Raw genomic sequence first — 23,294 nt, forward strand, 5'->3', positions numbered from 1 at the left:
CCAGCTGCGCGCTGCCGGCGAGTGCGGGCTGGAGCCGGGCGGAGGGGCTCCCCTCATTCCCACCCCGCAGGCCCCCATCTTAGCCCTTTGGCCCCCCACCATTTCCCCACGAATTCCCGGGCGGGCTTGGGCTGGATCAGCACTTCCTCTCGGCCTCGCAGCTCGGCTTGTTGGTCTGCGCCCAGGACTTTGCCTCTGGGCCTGTTCACAAAGCGTATAAAAGTTGAATTTAATGGAACTGGATTCCTTGGGCTTAAATGCGCCGATGCGTCTCCCTGTTCTCCGTGCTCCTTCCCCTTCCTCATTCTTTCCACACCCTCCTTTTAACTCAGTATTAGCGTTAGGTGGTTCTCTGAGAATGAATTCCCAGTCTCCCTGTGGAGTGTTTTTCTGCAGTTATTGTTTGCTGTAATGGGAAGCACAGTTCAGCCATGTACAGGAAAGTAGTATGTGTACTCAGGTATCTCAGGAATCCCATTTTATGGCTTGACAGTTGCGAGTGCCACAATGCCATTTTAGTTAAGACGTAGAAATATTTAAAGTGGTACTCTTAAAGTGAATAAGGTATGTCTTAAGTTCTTAATTTCTGAGTGTTTCAAGCATGGTCCTGCTTAGTAATGAAATCAGTTCATAGTTATTTGTTTTGAATGTTCCTTGTTTTCCACAATCGACATAAATACTAGACGTTAGGGTGTTTTTTTTTCCTTTTTTTAGCAGATTTATTGAGGTACCATTCACCTGCCGTATAATACACCCATTTAAGTTAACAATTCAAGGATTTTTCGTCTGTTCATAGAATTGTGCAAATGTCACCACGCTTTTAGAACAATTTCATCATCTCAGGAAGAATACCAGTGTTCATTAGCAGTCACTCTACGTTTTCTTTTTGCCTCAGTCCTAGGCAACTAATCTATAGATTTCTGCCTATGTAGATTTGTCTGTTCTGGACATAATCATATAAATGGGTTCATACATGTGGTCCTTTGTGACTGGCTTCTTTTACTTAGCATGTTTCCAGGGTTCATCCAGGGTGTAGCATGCAGTACTTGATTCCATTTTATGGCCAAATAGTGTTCCATTGCATGTGTGGGTGTGTGGGTGTGTCTCTGTATCTATCTGTCTCACATTGTATTTATCCATACATCAGTGGTAGACATTTGGTTGGTTGTGCTTTTTGGCTATCATGAATAATGCTGCTATGAACATTTCTGTACAAGTTTTTATGTGGATATATGTCTTTATTTCTTCTGGGAATGGGATTGCTGGGTCCTATGGTAACTCTCTGTTGAATGTTTTGAGGAAGGGCCAAACATTTTCCAAAGTGGTTGTACCATTTTACAATCCCATTAGCAATGTCTGAGGTTTCCAGTTTTTCCATGTGCTGGACAACACTTGTTATCTTTTTTATTGTAGCGTTGGGTGTGAAGTAATATCTCATTGTGGTTTTGATTTACAATACATGATTTTGTAAGTATTTTCTCCCATTCTGTGGGTTGTCTTTTTCACTCTTTTGATGGTATTCTTTGAAGCACAGAAGTTTTAAATTTTGATGAAGTCCAATTTGTCTAATTTTTCTGTTGTCACGTATGCTTTTGTTGTCATATCTAAGAAGTCTTTCCTAACCCTGGATCACAAAGGTTTACTTCTATGTTATTTCTATGGATTTTATATATAGTTTTAGTTCTTACATTTAGGCTTATGATCCATTTGAAGTTAATTTTTGTGTACGGTGCTGGAAGAGGTACAGCTTCGTTTTTTGCCTGTGGATCTAGTTGTCCCAGCACTATTTGTTGAAAAGGCTCTTCTTTTTCCATTGGATAGTTTTGTCACTCTTTTCAAAAATCAGTTGACGATAGATGTATGAGTTTATTTCTGGATTTTCACTGGTATCCCATCATCTATCCTTATGCTAATACCACACTGTTTCGATTACTGTAGCTTTGTAGTAAGTTTGGAATGGGGAAGTGCAAGTGCTCCAACTTTGTTCTTCTTTTTCAAGATTATTTTGGCTCTCCTGGGTCCCTTGATTTTCCATATGAATTTTATATTTAGCCTATTGATTTTAGACTTCAGGTTTTACAATGGCAATTTGTAAAACTTCTATAAGGATTACTTAAAATTTGGTGTTGTTAGAATGTTTTGTATTTTTTTTTAATTAATTAACTTATGGGTGCGTTGGGTCTTAGTTGCCGCAGGCGGGCTTTCTCTAGTTGCGGTGAGTGGGAGCTACTCTTTGTTGCAGTGCCCAGGCTCTAGACTTCAGTAGTTGTGGCACGTGGGCTCCGCAGTTGTGGGTCGCAGGCTCTAGAGTACAGGCTCAGTAGTTGTGGCACATGGGCTTAGTTGTTCCATGGCATGTGAGATCTTCCAGGACCAGGGCTTGAACCTGTGTCGCCTGCACTGGATTCTTAACCACTGCACCACCAGGGAAGTCCTGTTTTGTATTTTTGGATGCATGAGTGTGTTTTTGAAATTTGCTAACTTAATTCAAAATTGCATGTTAACATTTTAAGGTTATCTTTTGTTTTGTGTTCATTGAGTTTTGAACATAGCCTTTTTTGATGTTTTGGCTATTTTATGAATAATGCTTTATAAACATTTTTTGCAGGTTTTTGTGTGCCCCTTGTTTTCCCTCTTAGTAGAGGCATGGAAATAAATTTGGTTATCTGAAATCTAGAGAGAATCCCAAGTCTAGTTTGTGTTTTAGTGTTTGCCTTCACTTCCAATATTGAGTACAAATAGTTAAAATATACTGCATTTTATTTTACTTCCTGGTTGGGGATGAAGGCTCTAAATTGGATCTTAAAAAGCTCCAAAGGAGGACTAAATGAATTAGGAAACCCTGGGAACTAAATAACTTCTCAGAATTTGTTAGCTGTCTATTTAAGACAACTTAAAAATTTACCTATTTCTGAATCATTTATTAACAATTTCTTAAAATAAAGAATTTGTAATATTAATTTCACTTTTCTCCCCTAATATTTAAAGTGGCACTGTCAAAACAAAATAAAACTTGTCAAAGTGAGGTAACGGGAACCTTTAAAGTTTTAGGTTTCTAACCAAACAAGCTGTTAATTGGTTTTTTCCCTACATATAAAAAGACAGATCTTTTTGTTGTGGCATTTTATTAGAGGAAAATTTGAATCATTCAAACTCTCTTCAAGTCTCATTTTGAAAGCAGCACATCCTGCCTGTTTCTTTATAGCTTTTCTTAAAGTAAAACTATATGCTACATTACAAATTCCTTTACCTAATACTATACTTTGAAGAAAAAAAAAAAATCCCAAACTTCCTACACAGCAGGTGTTTTGTTGCTGTTAAGTCAGTTTTTGCCACAAAGTATAGTGTCACAAAGATAATCAAGTTTAAAATGTTTTTCTTTCTATTAAAGTTGGACAGCAAAAATAATGTTGATAACAGAAATCCACACTGTTACCTTTAATATATAAGAACAGTTAGTCCTTCAAAAGATTATTTAACTTCAAAAAGGTATTGACAAATATTGCACTGAAGAAGTTTCTCCATCTGCTGCTTCTTTCTCAAAGAGTCAAGTACTAGTTTATAATACTCTTGATTATATATGTCAGCCTTACAATATAGTGATTAAAATGGCTTTATATATTTTTATATAAGTCCAAATTATTTAATTCAAGAGTTAAAAAGTTTTTTTTAAGGAATGGATTTCATAGCGATAATTACTTAAGGGGAAAAAACAAGTGAGCACAGCATACCTGATTTAAATACCTTATAAACCTCATTTTACATAGTAATCCCAGTCAATATAAGATATAAAGTATTCCCCCAAAGACACCAGGTATTCTTTAGCATACATCACATTGTAATGAAATGACATTTTTAGTTAGGTGACTTTTTCCAAAGATCTCCATTCAGCACATCAAGAATGAATGAATAATTATCTTCAGTATTTTTGTTCTGAAGTTTTTCCTTATTTCTTTTTAAAAAAAATTTTTTTTCTGATTAACCAGTACAGAAGTCTCATACCATTTATCTATTGATTTCACTGGTATTGTCATGCTTTACTTTTAAATAAATTCAGAGCACTAGGTTATACAGTTCTCTCTTGGTATCCTTGGGAGATTGGTTCCAGGACCAATACCAAAATCTACATGATGCCCAAGTCCCTTATATAAGAGGCATAATACCGTATATCCAAAATTTGATCTGTCATTACATGGATAAACTGGGAGGATTAAAATGTTTTTAAAAATCTGGAGTTGCTATTAATAGGAATTTGGAATGCAAAACGTTATTATATTTTTGCTTGGTTATTTAGTCGAAATTTAGTATCCTACATGAGAGACTAACAGCACCCCCCCACACATATTCTTTGGGGTTATTTATCCATATGAAAATTCTAAAATATACATCTTTAAAAAATTAGTTGAGGCAACCATAGAAACCCAGAATATAGACTTTTTATTACTTGAAATTTCCAAATATTGTAGTTTGGGGTACCTGCTTAGGATCTGATCCCATCAGATGATATACTAAAATTTTTAAAGTGTGTAGGTTTGTATATTTACATATATACAGTAATTAACAAATTTGCAAAATTTACCTGGTTTAGTATTTAAAAGGTACAAAAGGGAATGTAGTATAAAATCTCCCTTTTATCCACCCACCAAGATCTCTCAAAAGGTAATCACTGTTACCAATTTCTTATGTAGCTTTCCAGAAATAACCTGTATATACAAGCAAATAACATACATGTTAAAATGTGTTATTGTATAACTGTTAGCCAGTTAGCCATGCCCAAACTATTTTCAACTGCAACAAGCTATGAAAATTCAAACTACAGATTCATCTAACTTGGTTCAAATAGACTTGACAGGTAGATATTATAAAACTATAGTATTTAATTTACTTCTTTATTTTAAAATTTTATTTTTGACTGCGTTGGGTCTTTGTTGCTGTACTCAGGCTTTCTCTAGTTGTGGTGAGCGGGGGCTACTCTTCATTGCGGTGTGCAGGCTTCTCATCGCGGTGGCTTTTCTTGTTGCGGAGCATGGGCTCCAGGCATGTGGGTTTCAGTAGTTGTGGCTCGTGGGCTCAGTAGTTGTGGCTCGCAGGCTCTAGAGCGCAGGCTCAGTAGTTGTGGCACACGGGCTTAGTTGCTCCGCGGCATATGGGATCTTCCCAGACCAGGGCTTGAACCTGTGTCCCCTGCATTGACAGGTGAATTCTTAACCACTGTGCACCAGGGAAGCCGAAAATTAGAGTATTTTAGATGGAACTAAATGTTATTGTCAGGCCGTTAGGTTTTTTTTGGGGGGGGCGGTGGGAGGGTGCTTTTGTTTGTTTTTGCCTTAATCATTGAAATTGAGAAATTGATGCTGATTTAGTGTGCATAAGTTTAATTTAGGGGAAGGATTTTAGAGGACTGATAAAAATTTGCTGTCTGGGCTCTTTTCCAGCCCTACAGACGAAATCCTAAAGGTTCTAATCCTTTCAGAACTACTTAAATTATTTTAGCAAACGCATGGGAGAAGAGTATGCTTTGTGTCATCCTGCACTTTTGATTACCATAAGCCCTTTGGAAATACATATATATGTATATTTTTTTTGTGGTACGTGGGCCTCTCACTGTTGTGGTCTCTCCCGTTGCGGAGCACAGGCTCCGGACGCACAGGCTCAGCGGCCATGGCTCACGGGCCTAGCCGCTCCACGGCATGTGGGATCTTCCCAGACCAGGGCATGAACCCGTGTCCCCTGCACCGGCAGGTGGACTCTCAACCACTGCGCCACCAGGGAAGCCCCTGGAAATACATATTTTATACACACATACACACACATATTTTGGAAGGAGTTTTTTGAGTCACGGGATATCTCCTGAGATTATCCACATCTTGATTTTATAATTCTCAAACAATTAACAGAAGCACCCTAAGAAGTCTGTATACAAATATAATGGCGTGGAGACATACAGAAAAAGGAATAAAGGCTTGGCTTTCAATTTATCTAGTGTGGAAAAATGAAAAGATATTTGAATTGGAAGAATTTTAGTAGGAATCTGGTCCAGAGAGATAAGCAAAAATTGGTCAGATGTGAGGGAAAACAAAAGCAAAACAGTAATGGAGACCTGTAATTACAGTTGACCCTTGAACAATGTGAGGGTTAGGGGTGCTGACCCCTGTGCAGTTGAAGATCAGGGTATAACTTATAGTTATTATAGTTGGCCCTTCCTATCCGTGGTTCCCCCATAACTGCGATTCCACATCTGCAGATTCAAGTAGTACTGTAGTATTTACTGTTGGAAAAAATCCACGTGTAAGTGGACCTGCGCAGTTCAAACCTATGCTGCTCAAGGGTCAGCTGTCTATCTATTGGTAGAGGCTAGAGAATGTTGCTGGAATGGCCAGAGGCAGAGAGGATTAAATTGGGAAGTGATTAGTGAACTGTGTGATGAAGTTGAGGTACACAATTCCCTCATTTCCATCATGCACATGCTCCTTAGTGGAATTGCAGGAGTAAAATTATGGAAGATATGACAAGCATGTTTGTTTGACTTTAGGGAAAAGATAGGAAGGTATAATGTAAGTAAAGCAAATTGGTGGTGCTGGGGCCTTAAATAAGAAGTGTTAGTTTTTAGTTGGTTGAAATAACAGCCAGTGAAGATGTCTTTCTTTTTTATTTATAACTTATTATGTGCTCGTTAAAACACATAAGAAAATAAAAATTACCTAAAGCCTTTTACTCTGTCCTCTAAGATTTTCTTTGGAAATGTAAAATTCAAAACAGGTTCTACTATATAGTTCTGTATCTTGGTAATTTCAAATGATATTAACATCAAAACATTTTTCTCATGTGATTAAGTATTCTCTGAAAATATTTTCAGTATAGGTTTCATGGAATGGATAAGATGTAATTTTTTTATAGCATTCCCCTTTTGGACATTTAGGTTACTTGCAGTTTTTGTTTTTTTCCATTTATGAATTATGAGGACTGGAGATTTAAGTGTTAAGGTGAACAGAATGTCAGATTAAGAAGGTAGCCTTGTGTGTCTTTCCAAGCATAGATTGAAAAGTTTTTGAGAAAGCTGAAATTGTTGTTTTATTTTATTTTTCATTTTGAAAGTAATGAAAACTACATTTATTTACAGAATATTAGAGAAAATTTGCAAGATAAAAGAATAAAAAATTACCTCAAAACTACTTGCTTCTGCTATTTTTGTTGTGTCTATATGGTATCTTTTTAGATGGCTTGAAGGGTTTAACTAATTGGAAGAGCTGAGTTGTAATTTAAAAGATTAGGGAGGAGTATTTGAGGGGTGAGAAAATGATTTTTTTTTAAGTAATAAGATTTGTCGACAGATGTGTTTGAGTCACCTTTGTTCCGACTGCTGAGCAATGTTCATTCTAGGTTTTAATCACTGTTTTCTGCTTTAGCAATATCTTGCCAAGAGCTCTGAAGAATAGTTTTAGTGATCTTGTGTGAAAATTTTAATACATAAATAGAACATTGATCAGAAGAGATTATAACTTGTGGTTGAATGTCCTGTTTGCCTGTAGAAAAACTGTGTGCATGTATTTTATTCTTTTCTTCCTAGCAGTTTTCAAGGCAGAAATAGACCTGGAGGGCTGTCATTGCATATTCGTTGAATTCCTATCAAAAATGTCTAGAAGATTCTTCACTAGAGGGGCCATTCTTCAAAGCAAAAAAATACCTCCAGAATTAGTTAAATGTTTCATCATGTTTTTTCAGAGAAGGCAGGATAAAGTGAGATTACATCAAACACACATTAATGGTATATTTTACAGTGACTTGTCCAAGGTTACCTAATAAATGTCAGTAAGAGCTAGAGTAAAAGGAAAATGTAGAGAGGTAGGAAATGATGATATTTATTTATTTATTTTTGAGGCAGTTTAGAGTTGAGAGGAAGCTTAGGCATGTTACTGCTATTCACATGATAGTACCTCCTGACCCTTCTTTTCTCCTTCCAAAAAAAATTTTTTTTGATTAAAAAGGAAACGAGGTAAAATCAACATTTTAATGAATAGCCTGATTATACAGTGTACACACTTAATCTTTTGCCTGTTTTTCTAGTTCTCGGACTTATCAAAAGTGAAGAATATCCATGTTTTTAATTTTAGTGTTGGTTTTACTGTTGCTCTTAAAAGGTCTTTGAAGGAGAAGTTTCAAAGCCTTAATTAAAATCTATGGGATTTATAGTTTTGTGCTTTTACACTATTACTTTCCGTGGCTCTCTAAAACCCAGATATGTTAACAGTTCCATTTTCTTTAAAATAGGAATTTCATAGCATTGTTAATAGAGGAGTGCATTTTTTTCTTCAAGTGGAAATATTTTGATTGTATTTTATGTCTATTAAAAATTTTTTTAAAGTATAAAGTTATAAGATCAACCAGAAAAAGATGTTTTGAGTTACCAAAATAGATTTGATGACTTAAACTTTTTAACTTGAAATTTCAAGGATATCTCACTTGTCGACTCTATATTAGACCAGAAAAAAATCTGTACATTATTAGTGACTTGGTGACCTTACTTATAACTTAGTTATCTTTTCAGCTAAATTTCACTTTAATTGATAATTTAGATGCAAAACAATGTGCATAACATGATCTCATTTTCATATTAAGCAGTAAAATATTACTATATGTATGCAAAAAGGAATCTGGACTGATATACATCAAACTGTTAATTGCAGTCATCTTACTTCAATTAGAGTATTTAGGGGACACAAAGGTACTAAGTTTGTGTTCTCTTAAAGGACCTGTATGATTCTGGATTTCCATCTTTAAAGGATGATAAAACTTTTTTTTTCCACTTCATATTAGGAATTATTAAAAAGATTTTTACACCTGTTTATATTGGATTATAACAAGATTTTATTTAGCTCAAGTCACATTCGGGAAGCTTTGTATGGAAATGCTACCTCTTTGCAAAGTGCATTGAGATTGGCAGAGAAAAGATCCTGTCTTGGTGTAAACCTTCATTGTAATTGTCCTCCTTGGGTCAGCAGTGGTGTTAGTAGCTGTTTTTGTCAGTTAATACTGAAAATTTCCCTGCTAGAATTTATTGATTAAAAAGGATAAAATATTATTTATTTAACTTTTTGGACAACTTTATTGAAATATATTTTGTGAACCATACAGTTCATCATTTAAAGTGTATAGTTTAGTGGTTTTGGTAATGTTCACAGATAAGTGGAAACCATCATCACAGTCAGTCTTAAATTACCTCAAAATTTTTCATTACCTCAAAAAGAAATCCCGTACCTTTTATCACCCCATGTCTCACCTTCACCCCACCTCAAGCAATACACTAATCTACTTTCTGTTTCTATAGATTTCTCTATTCTGGACTTGAATAGGAGGGGAATCATAGTATGTGGTCTTTTGTGACTGGCTTCTTTCTCTTAGCATAATGTTTTCAAGGTTCATCAATATTATAGCATGTATCAATATTTCATTTTTTGTTTTCTTTTTTATAAATTTATTTTATTTTATTTTTGGCTGCGTTGGGTCTTCATTGCTGCGCGCGGGCTTTCTCTAGTTGCGGTGAGCAGGGGCTACTCTTCGTTGTGGTGCTCTGGCTTCTCATTGCGGTGGTTTCTCGTTGCGGAGCACGGGCTCTAGGCGCGCGGGTTTCAGTAGTTGTGGCACGCGGGCTCTAGAGCGCAGGCTCAGTAGTTGTGGCACACGGGCTTAGTTGCTCCACGGCATGTGAGATCTTCCTGGACCAGGCTCGAACCCGAATGTTTCATTTCTTTTATGGCTGAGTAAATTCCAGTGCATGGGTATATTACATTGCTTATCCATTTGTTAGTTGATGGACATTTGGGTTGTTTTCACCTTTATTATGAATAATGCTGCTATAAACATTAGTGTACTGATTTTTTTGTGGACATACGTAATTTCTTACATGTTGATTAATAAATAAGCTAGCTGAAAATAAGCTCATCACTGATGAGTAAATACCTACTCTTAAAAATCTAGCTATTCAGGTTTGGATTTCTTTTTGGTGTTCTAAAATTGATTGCAGTGATGGTGGCACAAGTCTGTAAATATGTTAACATTTTTTGCCTTTTACACTTTAAATGGCCAAATTGTATGGTGTGTGAATTATATCTCAATAAAATTGTTATTAAAAAGAATACGGCTTCCCTGGTGGCGCAGTGGTTTGAGAGTCCGCCTGCCGATGCAGGGGACACGGGTTCGTGCCCCGGTCCGGGAAGATCCCACATGCCGCGGAGCGGCTGGGCCCGTGAGCCATGGCCGCTGAGCCTGCGTGTCGGGAGCCTGTGCTCCTCAACGGGAGAGACCACAACAGTGCGAGGCCTGCGTACCGCCAAAAAAAAAAAAAAAGAATAAAAATTTGATCAGTAGAAGAAAAAATATTGGCCATTGATAATCAAGATTTTATATCAACAATTGTAGTGTACTTGGGAGAAAATTGCATTTTACAACTGCTTGTCAGTATAGCTTTTAGCTCTGTTACTCCTGTATTAAAGACTTGACCTGTTTATTATTTTTTTTATTAGAAAGTTAACCTATGCTCTGAAATGAAATTATTCCATTTTCCAGAGATAATTTGCTGTTAATAGTTTGCTGTATATGCCTTCAGATTCTGTTTGTATGCATATATGCAACCTGTTATTTTTTCAATGGAAATGAAGTTTTACGTATACTGTTTCATACCATGCTTTAAAACAAAATTTATTGAAGCACATTTTACATATCATAAAATCTACCCAATTTAAGTGTACAATTCGTTGATTTTTAGTAACTTTACCGAGTGGTGCAGCAATCATTAATTTTAGAACATGATCATCCTCCCAATAATTAGATCCCTCATGCCCATTGACAGTTAATGCTCTTTTCTACCCTCAGCTCTAGGTGGCCACTAATCCACTTCCTTTCTCTATAGATTTGCCTGTTCTGAACATTTCGTATAAATGGAATCATACAGTATACGGTCTCTTGTGTCTGGCTTCTTTCAGTTAGTAAAGTTTTTATGAGGTTAATCCATAAAGTCATATGTGTCAGTGTTTTTTCCTGTTTATTGCTGATTTGTATTCCATTGTGTGCATCTACCTCATTTTGTTTCTCCATTCATCAGTTTGGGACATTTAGGTTGCTCCCAACATTAGATTATTTTTGGCTTTTATGAATAATTACAACTTGCTCTTTTTCTCACTGACATTATGTATATCTGGGCAGATTTAAGAAATTAATACTTAAAAATGTACTGCAATTTTTTTTTTACTGCAGTTAAAAAACACTATATGTATTTCATTGTAGGATATACTATCATTTGTTTAACCATTTTAACCAGTAATGTTAATGGATGTTTCTGAGTTCTGTTTTTTCACAATTATAAACAGTACTGCAGTGCATATTTTTCCACATTTATCTTTGTATGTGTGTTTTTGTGGTATAGATTTCTAAAAGTGGAATTGCTGGATTAAAGGGTGTGCACATTTACAGTTTTAGTAAAATATTGAAGACCAGAAAACATCTTTAGCTATAATTCTTTTTGATAATAAAACTCTGTCATCAACTTACTTGTACATTTGTGTATTTTAGTTAGCCAAGAAAAAGCAAGTTCTGCTTGCTTGAGTTAATAGAATATGTTAAGAAAAAAAATTTTTTGTGTCGAAAATGATAAACTTTTGGTTACCAAAGGGGAAAGGTGTGTGTATGGGGGTGATAAATTAGGAGTTTGGGATTAACATACACACACTACTATATAGAAAATAGATAATCAACAGGGACCCACTGTATAGCCCAGAGAACCCTACTCAATATTCCGAAATAATCTGTACAGGAAAAGAATCTGAAAAAGAATGGGTATAGTTATATGTATAACTGAACCACTTTTCTGTACACCTGAAACTAACACAACATTGTAAATCAACTATACCCCAATATAAAATAAAAATTAAATTAAAAAAGAAAATGATAGGAACATATCCACTTCAAGGTCAAGGGTGATAAAATGGATATGTAATTCAGAAATATTTACTGTTATTTTACTTGTCTTTGAATTAGACTAAAAACATTGATGGCTATTAAAAAATTAATAGAACCTACATGGGGGTACTTTTAGTTAAAAAAAACCTGGGTAATCGCAGATGGTGACAGAAATATGAGTTACGATTGCCAGTTTCAAGAGTGGTCTTCGCCATTTCCCCAGAATTTCCATTTTATTTTTCAGGTGAAAACACTGAAGCCACTTGTCTCCTACTGTATTTTTTGACATATGTATAGATATGTGTGTATTTAATACACTGTCATCTCTTATGAAAAGCTGTAAAGTAAGTTTTTGACAAGGTGACAATAGGCCTGGGTTCTTGGTATTTGACTTTGAAGTTTTTTCTTTTTAAAGATACATGTATATTTGTGTGTGTGTGTGTGTGTGTGTGTATGTGGAGAGAGAGCTATTTGAAGTATTACAATTTTTGTTTAGTTTGTGCCAGAGAAAAAGTTAATGATCAATAAATGTTTGTGTTAATAGATTTGTGAAATTAAGAAAACAGTGCCTAGGATCAGGCGTATTACATTTTTTAGAACTCAGTAAATGAATGAATAGCCAAATAGGAAGAAGTGACACATGGATTTGTAATCACGCAGCGTGTTTATGTGTAGTCGTTAGTGCCTCTTGAAGCAGACCTTTTCAGCTTCACATCCTCATTGGTATTTTTCCTTCTCTTTCCAAGTGAAGACCTGAGGGATGGAATAGCTAGTACTGTTTCCTAAGGTATATTATATTACTGTTACTGTAATAATATTGTTATATTGAATGGTAAAGAAATGAATAAATCTCATTTCCTCTCTTGGTAATTTCAAGTAATATGCTATTTGCATATCTGAACTTCCCAAATAAAGAGCTTACTTTTTGAGAACTTCTTAATAAGAACCTAGATTTCTGAATGTAATTTAACCATTGTTTTTTGGCTGTGGTTGTGCGGCTTGCAGGATCTTAGTTCTCCAACCAGGGATCCAGCCTGGGCCCCTTGCAGTGGAAACGTGGAGTCCTAACCACTGGACCGCCAGGGAATTCCCCCCCGCTTTTTTTTAACCTTTCCTTGATTGATTAATGTTTACAGTACTGTAACAGTGAAACAAAATGCTCAGGACCTTATTGCCCCAGTTACTAGATGATCTCCAAGTTTTCTTGTTTTCTTTTAAAAAGAGAGATGGTAAATATTATTTCTTCTAATAGTCTGTGTGCTTGTGTGAATAGCCCTTCAGTACCAGCTCATTTCTAATTTGAATATGCATGATGAATATGCATAATACACACTGGGAACCTAGGTAACCTGACTTGTTAGAATTATGTGCAAATGAAAACTGGTAGTTGTCAGGGGAGAACTTTGGGGACTGAGAGCTCCAGACTTTGGATTTTATAGTTTTAGATTTCAGATTTGTTTTTTTCAGGGTTCATGACTATGTTATGGGAGTTGGTGGATAGTTTAATTATTTGTAGTTTCTTTGTTATATTCAAGTAATGGAATGGATCCCTTGGAGGATTCAGGCCCTTGATTATTTTGTCTATAAATATACTAATCTGCATGATGATGTTACTTTTGCTTGCTATAGACTAGTGTTAATGGTTATTTCAGAGAATATTATTTTGACTGGAATAAATTTGCATGAAAAACCCAGAGAAAGTAAATAACTAAAGTTAGATCACAGATTTTTTTCTTTATTTTAAACATGAAAAATTGTAGAAGCCAAATGGATGTGTTTAGATTTATAGGAGACTGTAGTTTTATTTTATATTCTTTTTTTTTTAAATTTATTTATTTTTGGCTGTGTTGGGTCTTCGTTGCTGCGCGCGGACTTTCTCTAGTTGCGGCGAGCAGGGTCTACTCTTCGTTGCGGTGCACGGGCTTCTCATTGCAGTGGCTTCTCTCATTGTGGAGCACGGGCTCTAGACGTGCGGGCTTCAGTAGTTGCGGCATGCGGGCTCAGTAGTTGTGGCTCACGGGCTCTAGAGCACAGGCTCAGTAGTTGTGGCACACGAGCTTAGTTGCTCCGCGGCATGTGGGATTTTCCTGGACCCGGGATTGAACCCGTGTCCCCTGCATTGGCAGGCGGATTCTCAACCACTGCGTCACCAGGGAAGCCCTATTTTATATTCTTGATAAATGGAAATGGATGTTCAAATGCTAAGGATATTATTTGTATTATTACAAACATGATGTTTTAATTCATTGTATGTATAACAGTCTAATTACTTGCTATATTAGCTGACAGGTTTATTAGGGATCACTTCAGCTTAGCGGGAAGTTCCTATGTTTCCTGTTTCTGGTGGACTGTGGAAAATTAAGTTTCAGTTTGCATAACACTTGCTTACGGCATTGCTTTCTATTTCCAACAAATATGTTCGATTCTTCATTATTGTCACTGAAGAAAAATAAAAACTGCTAACTGCAAAAAGAGTTGTTGAGCTTAGTTTATAAATGGTCTTTCATTTCACGTATAAAATTGATATTTCTGATGTTTTCTGTGTTATGACTTGCTAATTTAGCTTTATATTGGATTAAATGGCATTAGGATTTTCTAGGGTTGTGTAGTAGTCTAGTTGTGTTAATTTCCCATTAGTTGAGGACTAACCAATAGACTGTTACTGCTCTTTTATTAAAATTTTATCTCCTTTCTCACATCTCAAGTTGTTTAAGTTTATTGAAAGACTTAGATTAGTGATTATAAAGTGTTTTGTGGTATTTAGTGGTTATGTGATTAGTAAATTCTGTCTTGACTCAGAAGTCAAGATTCAGTTAAAGTACAGACTCTGAATTAAATAATCAGGAATCTCTCAATGCAGGTTAAAGGAATTGACATGAGATTTGGTAATGTATTTTAAAAGGTCCATGTTTATCTTTTCTAAATTATGCTGCATTTATTTATTAAAATTTCAGATGAATTTCATTAATATATCTTTATGAGTGATTATAGAATGTATATGTGTGTATTGTGTGTATATAATATATTGTAAACTGTATCAAAGCATACAGTATTCCTTTGATACAGTTTAAAGTTATACAGTTAGAGCAACAATGGTTAAATTAAGGAAAAACAGCTCATTTGAGCATTAGACTTGCATGTTAGTTATTCTTAAGTCATTTTGATCTCTTTGTTAAACTAAAAATCTTTTTAAATTTTAGGGGGAAAAAAATAGTGGCTTTGATGTCCTTTACCATAATATGAAATATGGACAGATATCGACAAAAGAACTAGCAGATTTTGTAAGAGAAAGGTATGTATTTTTTAATAAGTCATTTAACAATTCATTATCAAGATAAATTTCAGAATATAAATAATTGAGAAAATTTTAGTTGGATTTAGATAAAAGTAATCAGTTACACTTTTAAAAAGTATACTATAGTTATACTTTAAAGTAGTGGTTCTCTGTCATCTACACACTGAGGACTAAATAGTGGCTGTCAGTGGCATTGATAAACTCCTGATTTGCAAATCACTGCTTGAAAATATTATCTATATATTTTTCATTGAATATGCTAGCAAGGTGATACAGTAGAAAAACTGAGGAATTTTGTAGGATAAGATATTACCATTTCTCTAAACAAATATGTCGCTAAACAAACTTTTCAAATAATTTGAAAAGACTGTTTTCTGAACTTGTAGTTTAATTATGTATTATTATAACTTTTATATTTAAAAAGTCCTGAGTACATGTTTTTAAATTGTGCAAATTTAGAAACATAATTTTTTATTACTCTTAGAATACAATAGTCAATTACCAACTATTAAAATCAGTATAATTTTTTTTGAATTCTATTTTTTTATACAGCAGGTTCTTATTAGTTATTATTTTATATATATTAGTGTATATATGTCAGTCCTAATCTCCCAGTTCATTGCACCACCACCACCCTGCTTTCCCCCCTTGGTGTCCATATGTTTGTTCTCTACATCTGTGTCTCTTTCTGCCTTGCAAAGCAGTTCATCTGTACAGTTTTTTCTAGATTCCACATATATGCGTTAATATATGATAAAATCAGTATAATTTGATTTGATTAAGGCTATTTTGTGGCTGGACCCACTTGGTAATTTTTATGTGAACACATTTAAAATCTTTACGTTGCTAACATAGGGATACTTTGCCTTTAGATACAGTACTTCATTCATTTATTTTTTCAATATATATCCCATGTCTGCTGTGTGCCAGGCACTTGTCTGGATTTTGGGGATAAAGAGGCAGCTTCTACTTCATGGAGTTTGTCAGCTGGTAGGAATTGGGGAACAAACTATTCCATGTTAGACAAATCCTCTTTGACTTCCATCTTTCTACTGGAGTTAAAAGGGGGACCATAAAGCCCTAAGTGCTATGGATAAAGTTGTCCCTCACTGGCTCACTTTTCATCACTGGTAAAAGTAAAAGGAGAGACTCTAGTACTCTGCATCTCCCAGCACATCCCCTAGCCTCCTTCTCCCCCAATACTTACATCACTACTATAATTATCTACCTTGAGACCAACAGAGCAGTGGTAATTATGCGTTTTAGCCCTATTTATGTCAGTTAAGAAGTCCAGGACTCCCGGGTCATCCCTTCTTTGCTCAGAATCTGACCCCTTAATGATTCTGTGGGCAGTGAGACAACACCTCCTTTCACTCCCCCTTCCCTACTTTATTTTTCTTCATAGCACTTAACAACCACCAGATACAAGTGATATTTTACTTATTTATTTGTCTGTCTGTTTCTCCCCACTAGACTGTAAACCCCACAAGGTCAGGGATTTTCTTTTTTTGTCTTTTTTGCTTATTGTTCATTCTCCTGCACTTAGGATAGAGCTCAGCCCTTAGTAGGCCCTCAGTAAAGATTTTTTGATAGAATGAATTTCTAACATCACTGTCCTGATCCAAGCTATCATTATTGTTGCCTGGACTGCAGCAGTAGCACCTAACTGGCCTATCTACATTCATTCTTGTTTTCCTGCAACTTATTCTCTGTACTGTAATTGGAGTGTTTTTTGTTTTCTTCAAACTACAGATCAGTTTGTTACTCCTTGTTTAAACCATTTCAGAAGCTTCCTATTGCTCTTAAGACAGAACTGTGTGGTCTGATCCCAAATTGCCTTTCAAGCTTTAGCTCACACTAGACTCCTCTTTATTCAGACTCCTTTTTCCTCTCCAGAGACATTGGCTATTTTATTGGCAGGCTTTTTTTCAGTCCAGATTTTCTACATGCTTAGTCCTTGTTTGTACATGCTGACCTTACGAGGTCAGCAGTGTGCTCACTTCTCCACGGATGCCTTTCCTAATCTCTCTGACTAGGTCAAAATCACTTATTGTAATCTCTCTCAACATCATATATCTCTTTGTAGTATTTATAAAATGTTGTAATACTCATTTTTGTTATTTGTTATTGTTTCTGTTCCTTATAGGGGAACAGTATACAAAATTCTGTTGTATCCAGTGCCTAGCACAGAGCCTGGCACAATTGGATACTCGTATTTCTTGAAGGAGTGAATGATAAAGAAAGGAAGAAAAGATAGACATAAGCATATGCTATGCACTAAGGACTTTGCATACATTATCTCATTTAACTGTCAAAACTCTAAGTCCTATTTTATAGATAAGAAAATTGGGACCCAGAAAGGTTAAATAACTTCTTAACTTAGTCATTCAGACTTTCTTTCTCTCATATCCTCATCCTCTCCTCCCCACTTCCATGCTCCCTTCATTTCTCCTCCCTTTCTCCTTTGCTCCTTTCTTTCTTCCCTCCCTACAGCTTTATTGAGGTATAATTGACACACAATATGCTGCACATATTTAAAGTGTGCAATTTCGTACATTTTGACATATGCATGCACTCATGACCATCACCACAATCAAGATAGTGAACATATTCATCTCTCCTTTGTAATACCTTCCTTCTGTCCCCACCCCATCCATAAGCAACTACTCACCTGCTTTCGACACTTAGGTTAGTTTGCATTTTCTAGAATTTTATGTAAATGGAGTCATATAGGATATACTTGGTTGTCCAGTGCTTTCACTCAGTATAATTATTTTGAGATTGGTCCATGTTGTTGCATGTATCAGTAATTCATTCCTTTTTGTTATTGAGTAATATTCCATTTACAGATATATTGTAATTTATCTGTTGAATATTATTGAGTAATATTCCATTTACGGATATATTGTAATTTATCTGTTGAAGGAAGTTAGTTGTATCTATTTTTTGAACTTTGTAATGAGTGTATCAATTTAATCATAGAGTAGATATTTTTTCTGACTCCTGTTACTCAGCACTTTTGTGAGATACGTGTTGAATTTAGTATAATTTATTTACAATGCTGTTTAATATTAAATTATGTAAATTTACTAAATGTATTTATCTACTATTGTTGACAGACATTTGGGATGTTACCAGTTTTTTTACTGTTACAAGTAATACTGCTTTGAATATTCTTGCACACGTGTCTCAGTATACACATATTTAGATTAGTGATTTACCCTGGAGTAGAATTGCCAGGTCTTAGAGCATGTGTATGTTCAACTCTAGTAGTTAATGCCAAAGAATTTTCCAAGGTGGTTGTACCAGTTTACACCAACAGCAGCCTTGTTGGAGGGTTCCAATTGCTGCATGTCCTCATCAACACTTGGTTTTGTCTGTCCTTTAATTTGACCCATTCTGATAAGTAGTACTCTCTCATTGTGGTTTTAATTTGTGTTTCCCTGATGAATAATGAGATTGAACATCTTTTCATATTGCATCTTTTCTTTTATGGCCATTTGTGTCCTTTCTTTGCATCTTTCCTTTTTGCATCTGTTCTTTTATGAAAAGATGGCCATTTGCATCTTTTCTTTTATGAAGTATCTCTTCATCTTTTGCCTATTTTTCTGGTTTTTTTCTTCCTTTTAAAAAATAAATTGAAGGAATTCTTTATATATTCTAGATAAAAGCAGTTTGTAAGTTATGTGTTGCAAATTTATGTAAATGAGTTTGAGTTTTATATGTCGTCTAGCAGCCTGGTGATTCTTGTTTATTCTGTTAATTTTATTTATCTGTACATTCTTTTGGATTTTCTGTGTGTGCAATCATCTTGTGAAAATGACGGTTTAATCTCTCCCTTTTTAATACCTTTTTATACCTTTTATTTCTTTTTCTTATTGTCCTGGCAAATACCTCCAGTGTAATGCTGAATAGAAATGGTGATGATAGGCATCCTTATCTTGTTCCCAGTCTCACATTTCACTCTTAAATATTTATTCTAGTTTTTTTCCCTGCTATTTATCAGATTATGGAAATTCTACATACTATTTTGGTAAGGCTTTTGTTTTCCTTTCTAAAAAAATCATGAATGGATGTTTTCTTTCTTTTGTTTTCTTTTGTTAGTCTGAATTACGTTGAATTTTGAATGTTAAACTAACTTCCCTTTCCTGGTATAAACCAAACTTTGTGGAGATGTATTATTGTTTTTATACATTAGTAGAACAGTTTGCTACTATTTTATTTCTTATGTTTGCATCTGAATTTATCAGTGAGATTGGCCTGAAAATTTCCTTTCTCTAAATATCCTTCTTACGTTTTACTAATCAAGGTTTGTTGGCTTCATTAAAAGGGGTTGGGGAGTATACCCTATTTTTGTATTCTCTGGAAAAATTTGTGGGAGATTATAGTTTCTTCCTTATGTGTTTTATAGAATTTGCTGGCAAATCCATCTGGGCTTGAAACTGTCTTTGTAGGAAGGTTTTAAATCACATATTTAATTTTTTAAATAGTTACAGGACTATTCAGATATTGCAGCTCTTCTGTGAGTTTGATAAGTTATATTTTAAGGAGTTTTCCTATCTCATGTAAATTTTCAAATTTATTGCCAAAAAGTTATTCTTAATATTCTTCAATGAAGTTTTAAAAATGTCTACAGGATCTGTACTGACATCCCACTTTATTCCTGATATTGGTTATTTGTGCCTTCTCCCTTTTTTCATGATCAGTCTCATTTGATATTTGTTTGTTTTTTTTTTTGGTACGCGAGCCTACCAAAGTGAGAACTGTTGTGGCCTCTCCCGTTGCGGAGCACAGGCTCCGGACGCACAGGCTTAGTGGCCATGGCTCATGGGCCCAGCCGCTCTGCGGTATGTGGGATCTTCCCGGACCGGGGCACGAACCCGTGTCCCCTGCATCGGCAGGTGGACTCTCAACCACTGCGCCACCAGGGAAGCCCTGTTATTTTTAATAGTGTGTACAAAGAACCAATTATGGACTTTGTCTCTTTTTATATATTTATATTCTGTTTCATTAACTTCTTTATTTCCTTCAACTTTGTGTTCAGTTTTCTGTTCTTTAAATTTGGGGGGATGGATGCTTAACTTAATGATTTTCAACTTTTTTTCTTTTCTGACATATTCATTTAACTCTATAAATTTCTCTCAAGCATAGCTTTTGTTCTACTCCACTAGTTTTGAGAAATAGGATTTTCATTATACTTTGTTTAAATTTTTAAAGTTTCATTGTGTTTTCTTTCTTGCCTCTGTGGGTTATTTAGAAGTGCATTTCTTAATTTCCAAATATGTGTTGATTTGTAAAGGTATATTCTTCCTGTTGATTTCAAGCTTAATTACATTGTGATTAGAGAACATACCTGTATGATTTCAATGTTTGGAAATTTGTTGACACTTGGTTTATGGACCAGGGTAGAGTCAGTTTACTAAATATCTCTATGTACCTGAAAATATTTTGTATCTGTTGAGTATTGAGTTCTATATGTATTTATTATGGTAAGTTTGTGAATTCTGTTGTTTAATTCTAATATATCCTCACTGGTTTTTGTTTTTTAATCCTGCTCATTTTATCAGTTCCTGAAAGAGCTGTTTTGAAAATCTTTCATATTGATTGTGAATGTTCATCCATGTAGTACTGCCAATTTTTGCTTTATATATTTGGGGCCATGTTAGTAGATGGATAGAAATTTAGAACTACGACATCTTCAGGTGATTTGAACTTTTTTTTTCCATTTATTATGCAGTGTCCTTTTATGTCTCTAGCAGTGTTTTTGCCTTGAAGTCTTCTTTGTTGTTATTAAAGTGTCATCTGTTTGCTTTTGGTTAGTGTTTGCATTTTTTTCCTTAGCTGTGTTTTTGTGGTGTAGATATGTTTCTCTCTTGTTTTTAAAGCCACTTTCAAAATCTATATTGTTTAACTGGAGCATTTAGCTCTTTACATACAGTATATTTGCAGATATATTTGGGTTCAAATTCGTTGTGTCAGAGGTTGTCAAACTTTTTGTGTAAAGCCTTTGTGTGTGGTCTGGTCTCTGTTGCAACTATTCAGCTCTGTTCTTTTAGTACAAAAGCAGCTGTAACCAACATGTAAATAAACGAGCATGGATGTATTCTAATCTTTATTTATGAAGACAAACAATTGGCTAGATTTGCTGATGGTGCTGCAGTTTGCTAACCCCTTTAGTATTTTTTTTCTATTTATCCTACTTATTTTATATTTTGTCCTCCTCTTTGTTGCCTTTTGGCCTTAAAAAGTTTTCTTTTATTCTATTAATTTTTTTCTTCTATCACCTTAGAAGTAATAGCCTCATTCTTTTAGTAGTTATCCTAGAGATTATAACATATTTCCTTGATGTATTAATTTCTAATAATAATTGACACTTTTATCATCTTCCTGAAAATGCAAGAACCTGAGAACACTACCACCTCCTGACTTACATGCTTTATATGCCATTTGTGTGTGTGTGTGTGTTTAACTTTTTACTCTGGAAATTAAGTTTTCTATTTTTAAAACACTTTTTATTGTGGAAATATACACTTATATGCCATTTTTGTTGTGTGTTTCTTTAGCTTTTTATTTGAAAAATTTCAAACTTAGCCAACAAAATAGAGAAAGTATTACAAACCACTAAGTAATGAACTATAATATAGTTTCAACAGTTTTTAGTATTTTGACAGTCTTGTTTGAAACAGTTCCCTGACATCAAATTATTGCATCCATAGATACTTATGTATGTGTTTTTTGTTTTTTTTTTTTTTAATGTGCAGCTTGATCCTATGGACAGGTCTGTAGGCCATAGATTTTTTTTTTTTTTTTGGCTGTGTTGGGTCTTCGTTGCTGCACGTGGGCTTTCTCTAGTTGTGGCAAGTGGGGGCTACTCTTCATTGCAGTGCGTGGGCTTCTCTTGTTGTGGAGCATGGGCTCTAGGTGCATGGGCTTCAGTAGTTCCAGTGCGTGGGCTCAGTAGTTGTGGCTCGGCTCTAGACCACAGGCTCAGTAGTTGTGGCGCATGGGCTTCGTTGCTCCACGGCATGTGAGATCCTCCCAGACCAGGGATCGAACCCGTGTCCCCTGCATTGGCAGGTGGATTCTTAACCACTGCGCCACTAGGGAAGTCCCTATGTATGTATTTCTAACAGTTAATGACTTAGAAGACAATAATATTACCCATCTAACAAAATTAATGGTAATTAAAAAATATTTTTAATATCTAACCTAGTTGATCTTTTTTTAAAATTAATTTTTTTTTGGCTGCATTGGATGTTCATTGCTCTGCGTGGGCTCTCTCTAGTTGTGGTGAGCGGGGTCTACTCTTTGTTGTGGTGTGCAGGCTTCTCATTGCAGTGGCTTCTCTTGTTGCAGAGCACGTGCTCTAGGTACATGGGCTTCAGTGGCACGCAGGCTCAGTAGTTGTGGCTTGTGGGCTCTAGAGTGCAGGCTCAGTAGTTGTGGCGCAAGGGCTTAGTTGCTCCGCGGCATGTTGAATCTTCCTGGAGCAGGGATCCAACCCATGTCCCCTGCACTGGCAGGTGGATTCTTAACCACTGTGCCACCAGGCAAGTCCCTATATAGTCATTTTTTAGATTTATTAAAATTATTTACTTTTTCTCTGATATTTTGTCCTGGATCATTTTTCTTCTCTTTAAAAAACATCTTTTAATATTCCTTAATGTGGATTTTCTGGTGATGAATTCTCAATTTTTGTTAGTCTGATCATATCTCTAATTTATCTTTATTTTTAAAACTTTTTATTATGGACACTTTCAAACATATATAAACTTACTCAGAAGTTAGGAACTTACTATAATGAACTTCCATGTTGCAATCACTGAGCTTCAACATTGTCAAATCATGGCCAGGCTTGTTCCAGTGATTCCATACCACTACTCTTTTTCTTTTAATCATTTTTTTAAAAATTTATTTATTTTATTTATTTTTGGCTGTGTTGGGTCTTTGTTGCCGCGCACGGGCTTTCTCTAGTTATGGCAAGCGGGGGCTACTCTTCGTTGCGGTGCGCGGGCTTCTCATTGCAGTGGCTTCTCTTGTTGTGGAG

General features: G+C 35.3%; 1 protein-coding gene across 1 annotated transcript in view; it reads left to right on the forward strand.

The window, feature by feature from the left end:
* Positions 1-23,294, forward strand: part of FCHO2 (FCH and mu domain containing endocytic adaptor 2) — a 114,279-nt gene that overhangs the window by 444 nt on the left and 90,541 nt on the right. The window contains exon 2 of the mRNA XM_024732766.1: positions 15,153-15,244. Coding sequence (XP_024588534.1) covers positions 15,153-15,244 — 92 coding nt within the window. The remainder of the gene's footprint in view (positions 1-15,152; positions 15,245-23,294) is intronic.

This window comes from Neophocaena asiaeorientalis, unplaced genomic scaffold (genome assembly GCF_003031525.2).
Source record: "Neophocaena asiaeorientalis asiaeorientalis breed wild unplaced genomic scaffold, Neophocaena_asiaeorientalis_V1.1 scaffold515, whole genome shotgun sequence".
NCBI classification, from domain to species: domain Eukaryota; kingdom Metazoa; phylum Chordata; class Mammalia; order Artiodactyla; family Phocoenidae; genus Neophocaena; species Neophocaena asiaeorientalis.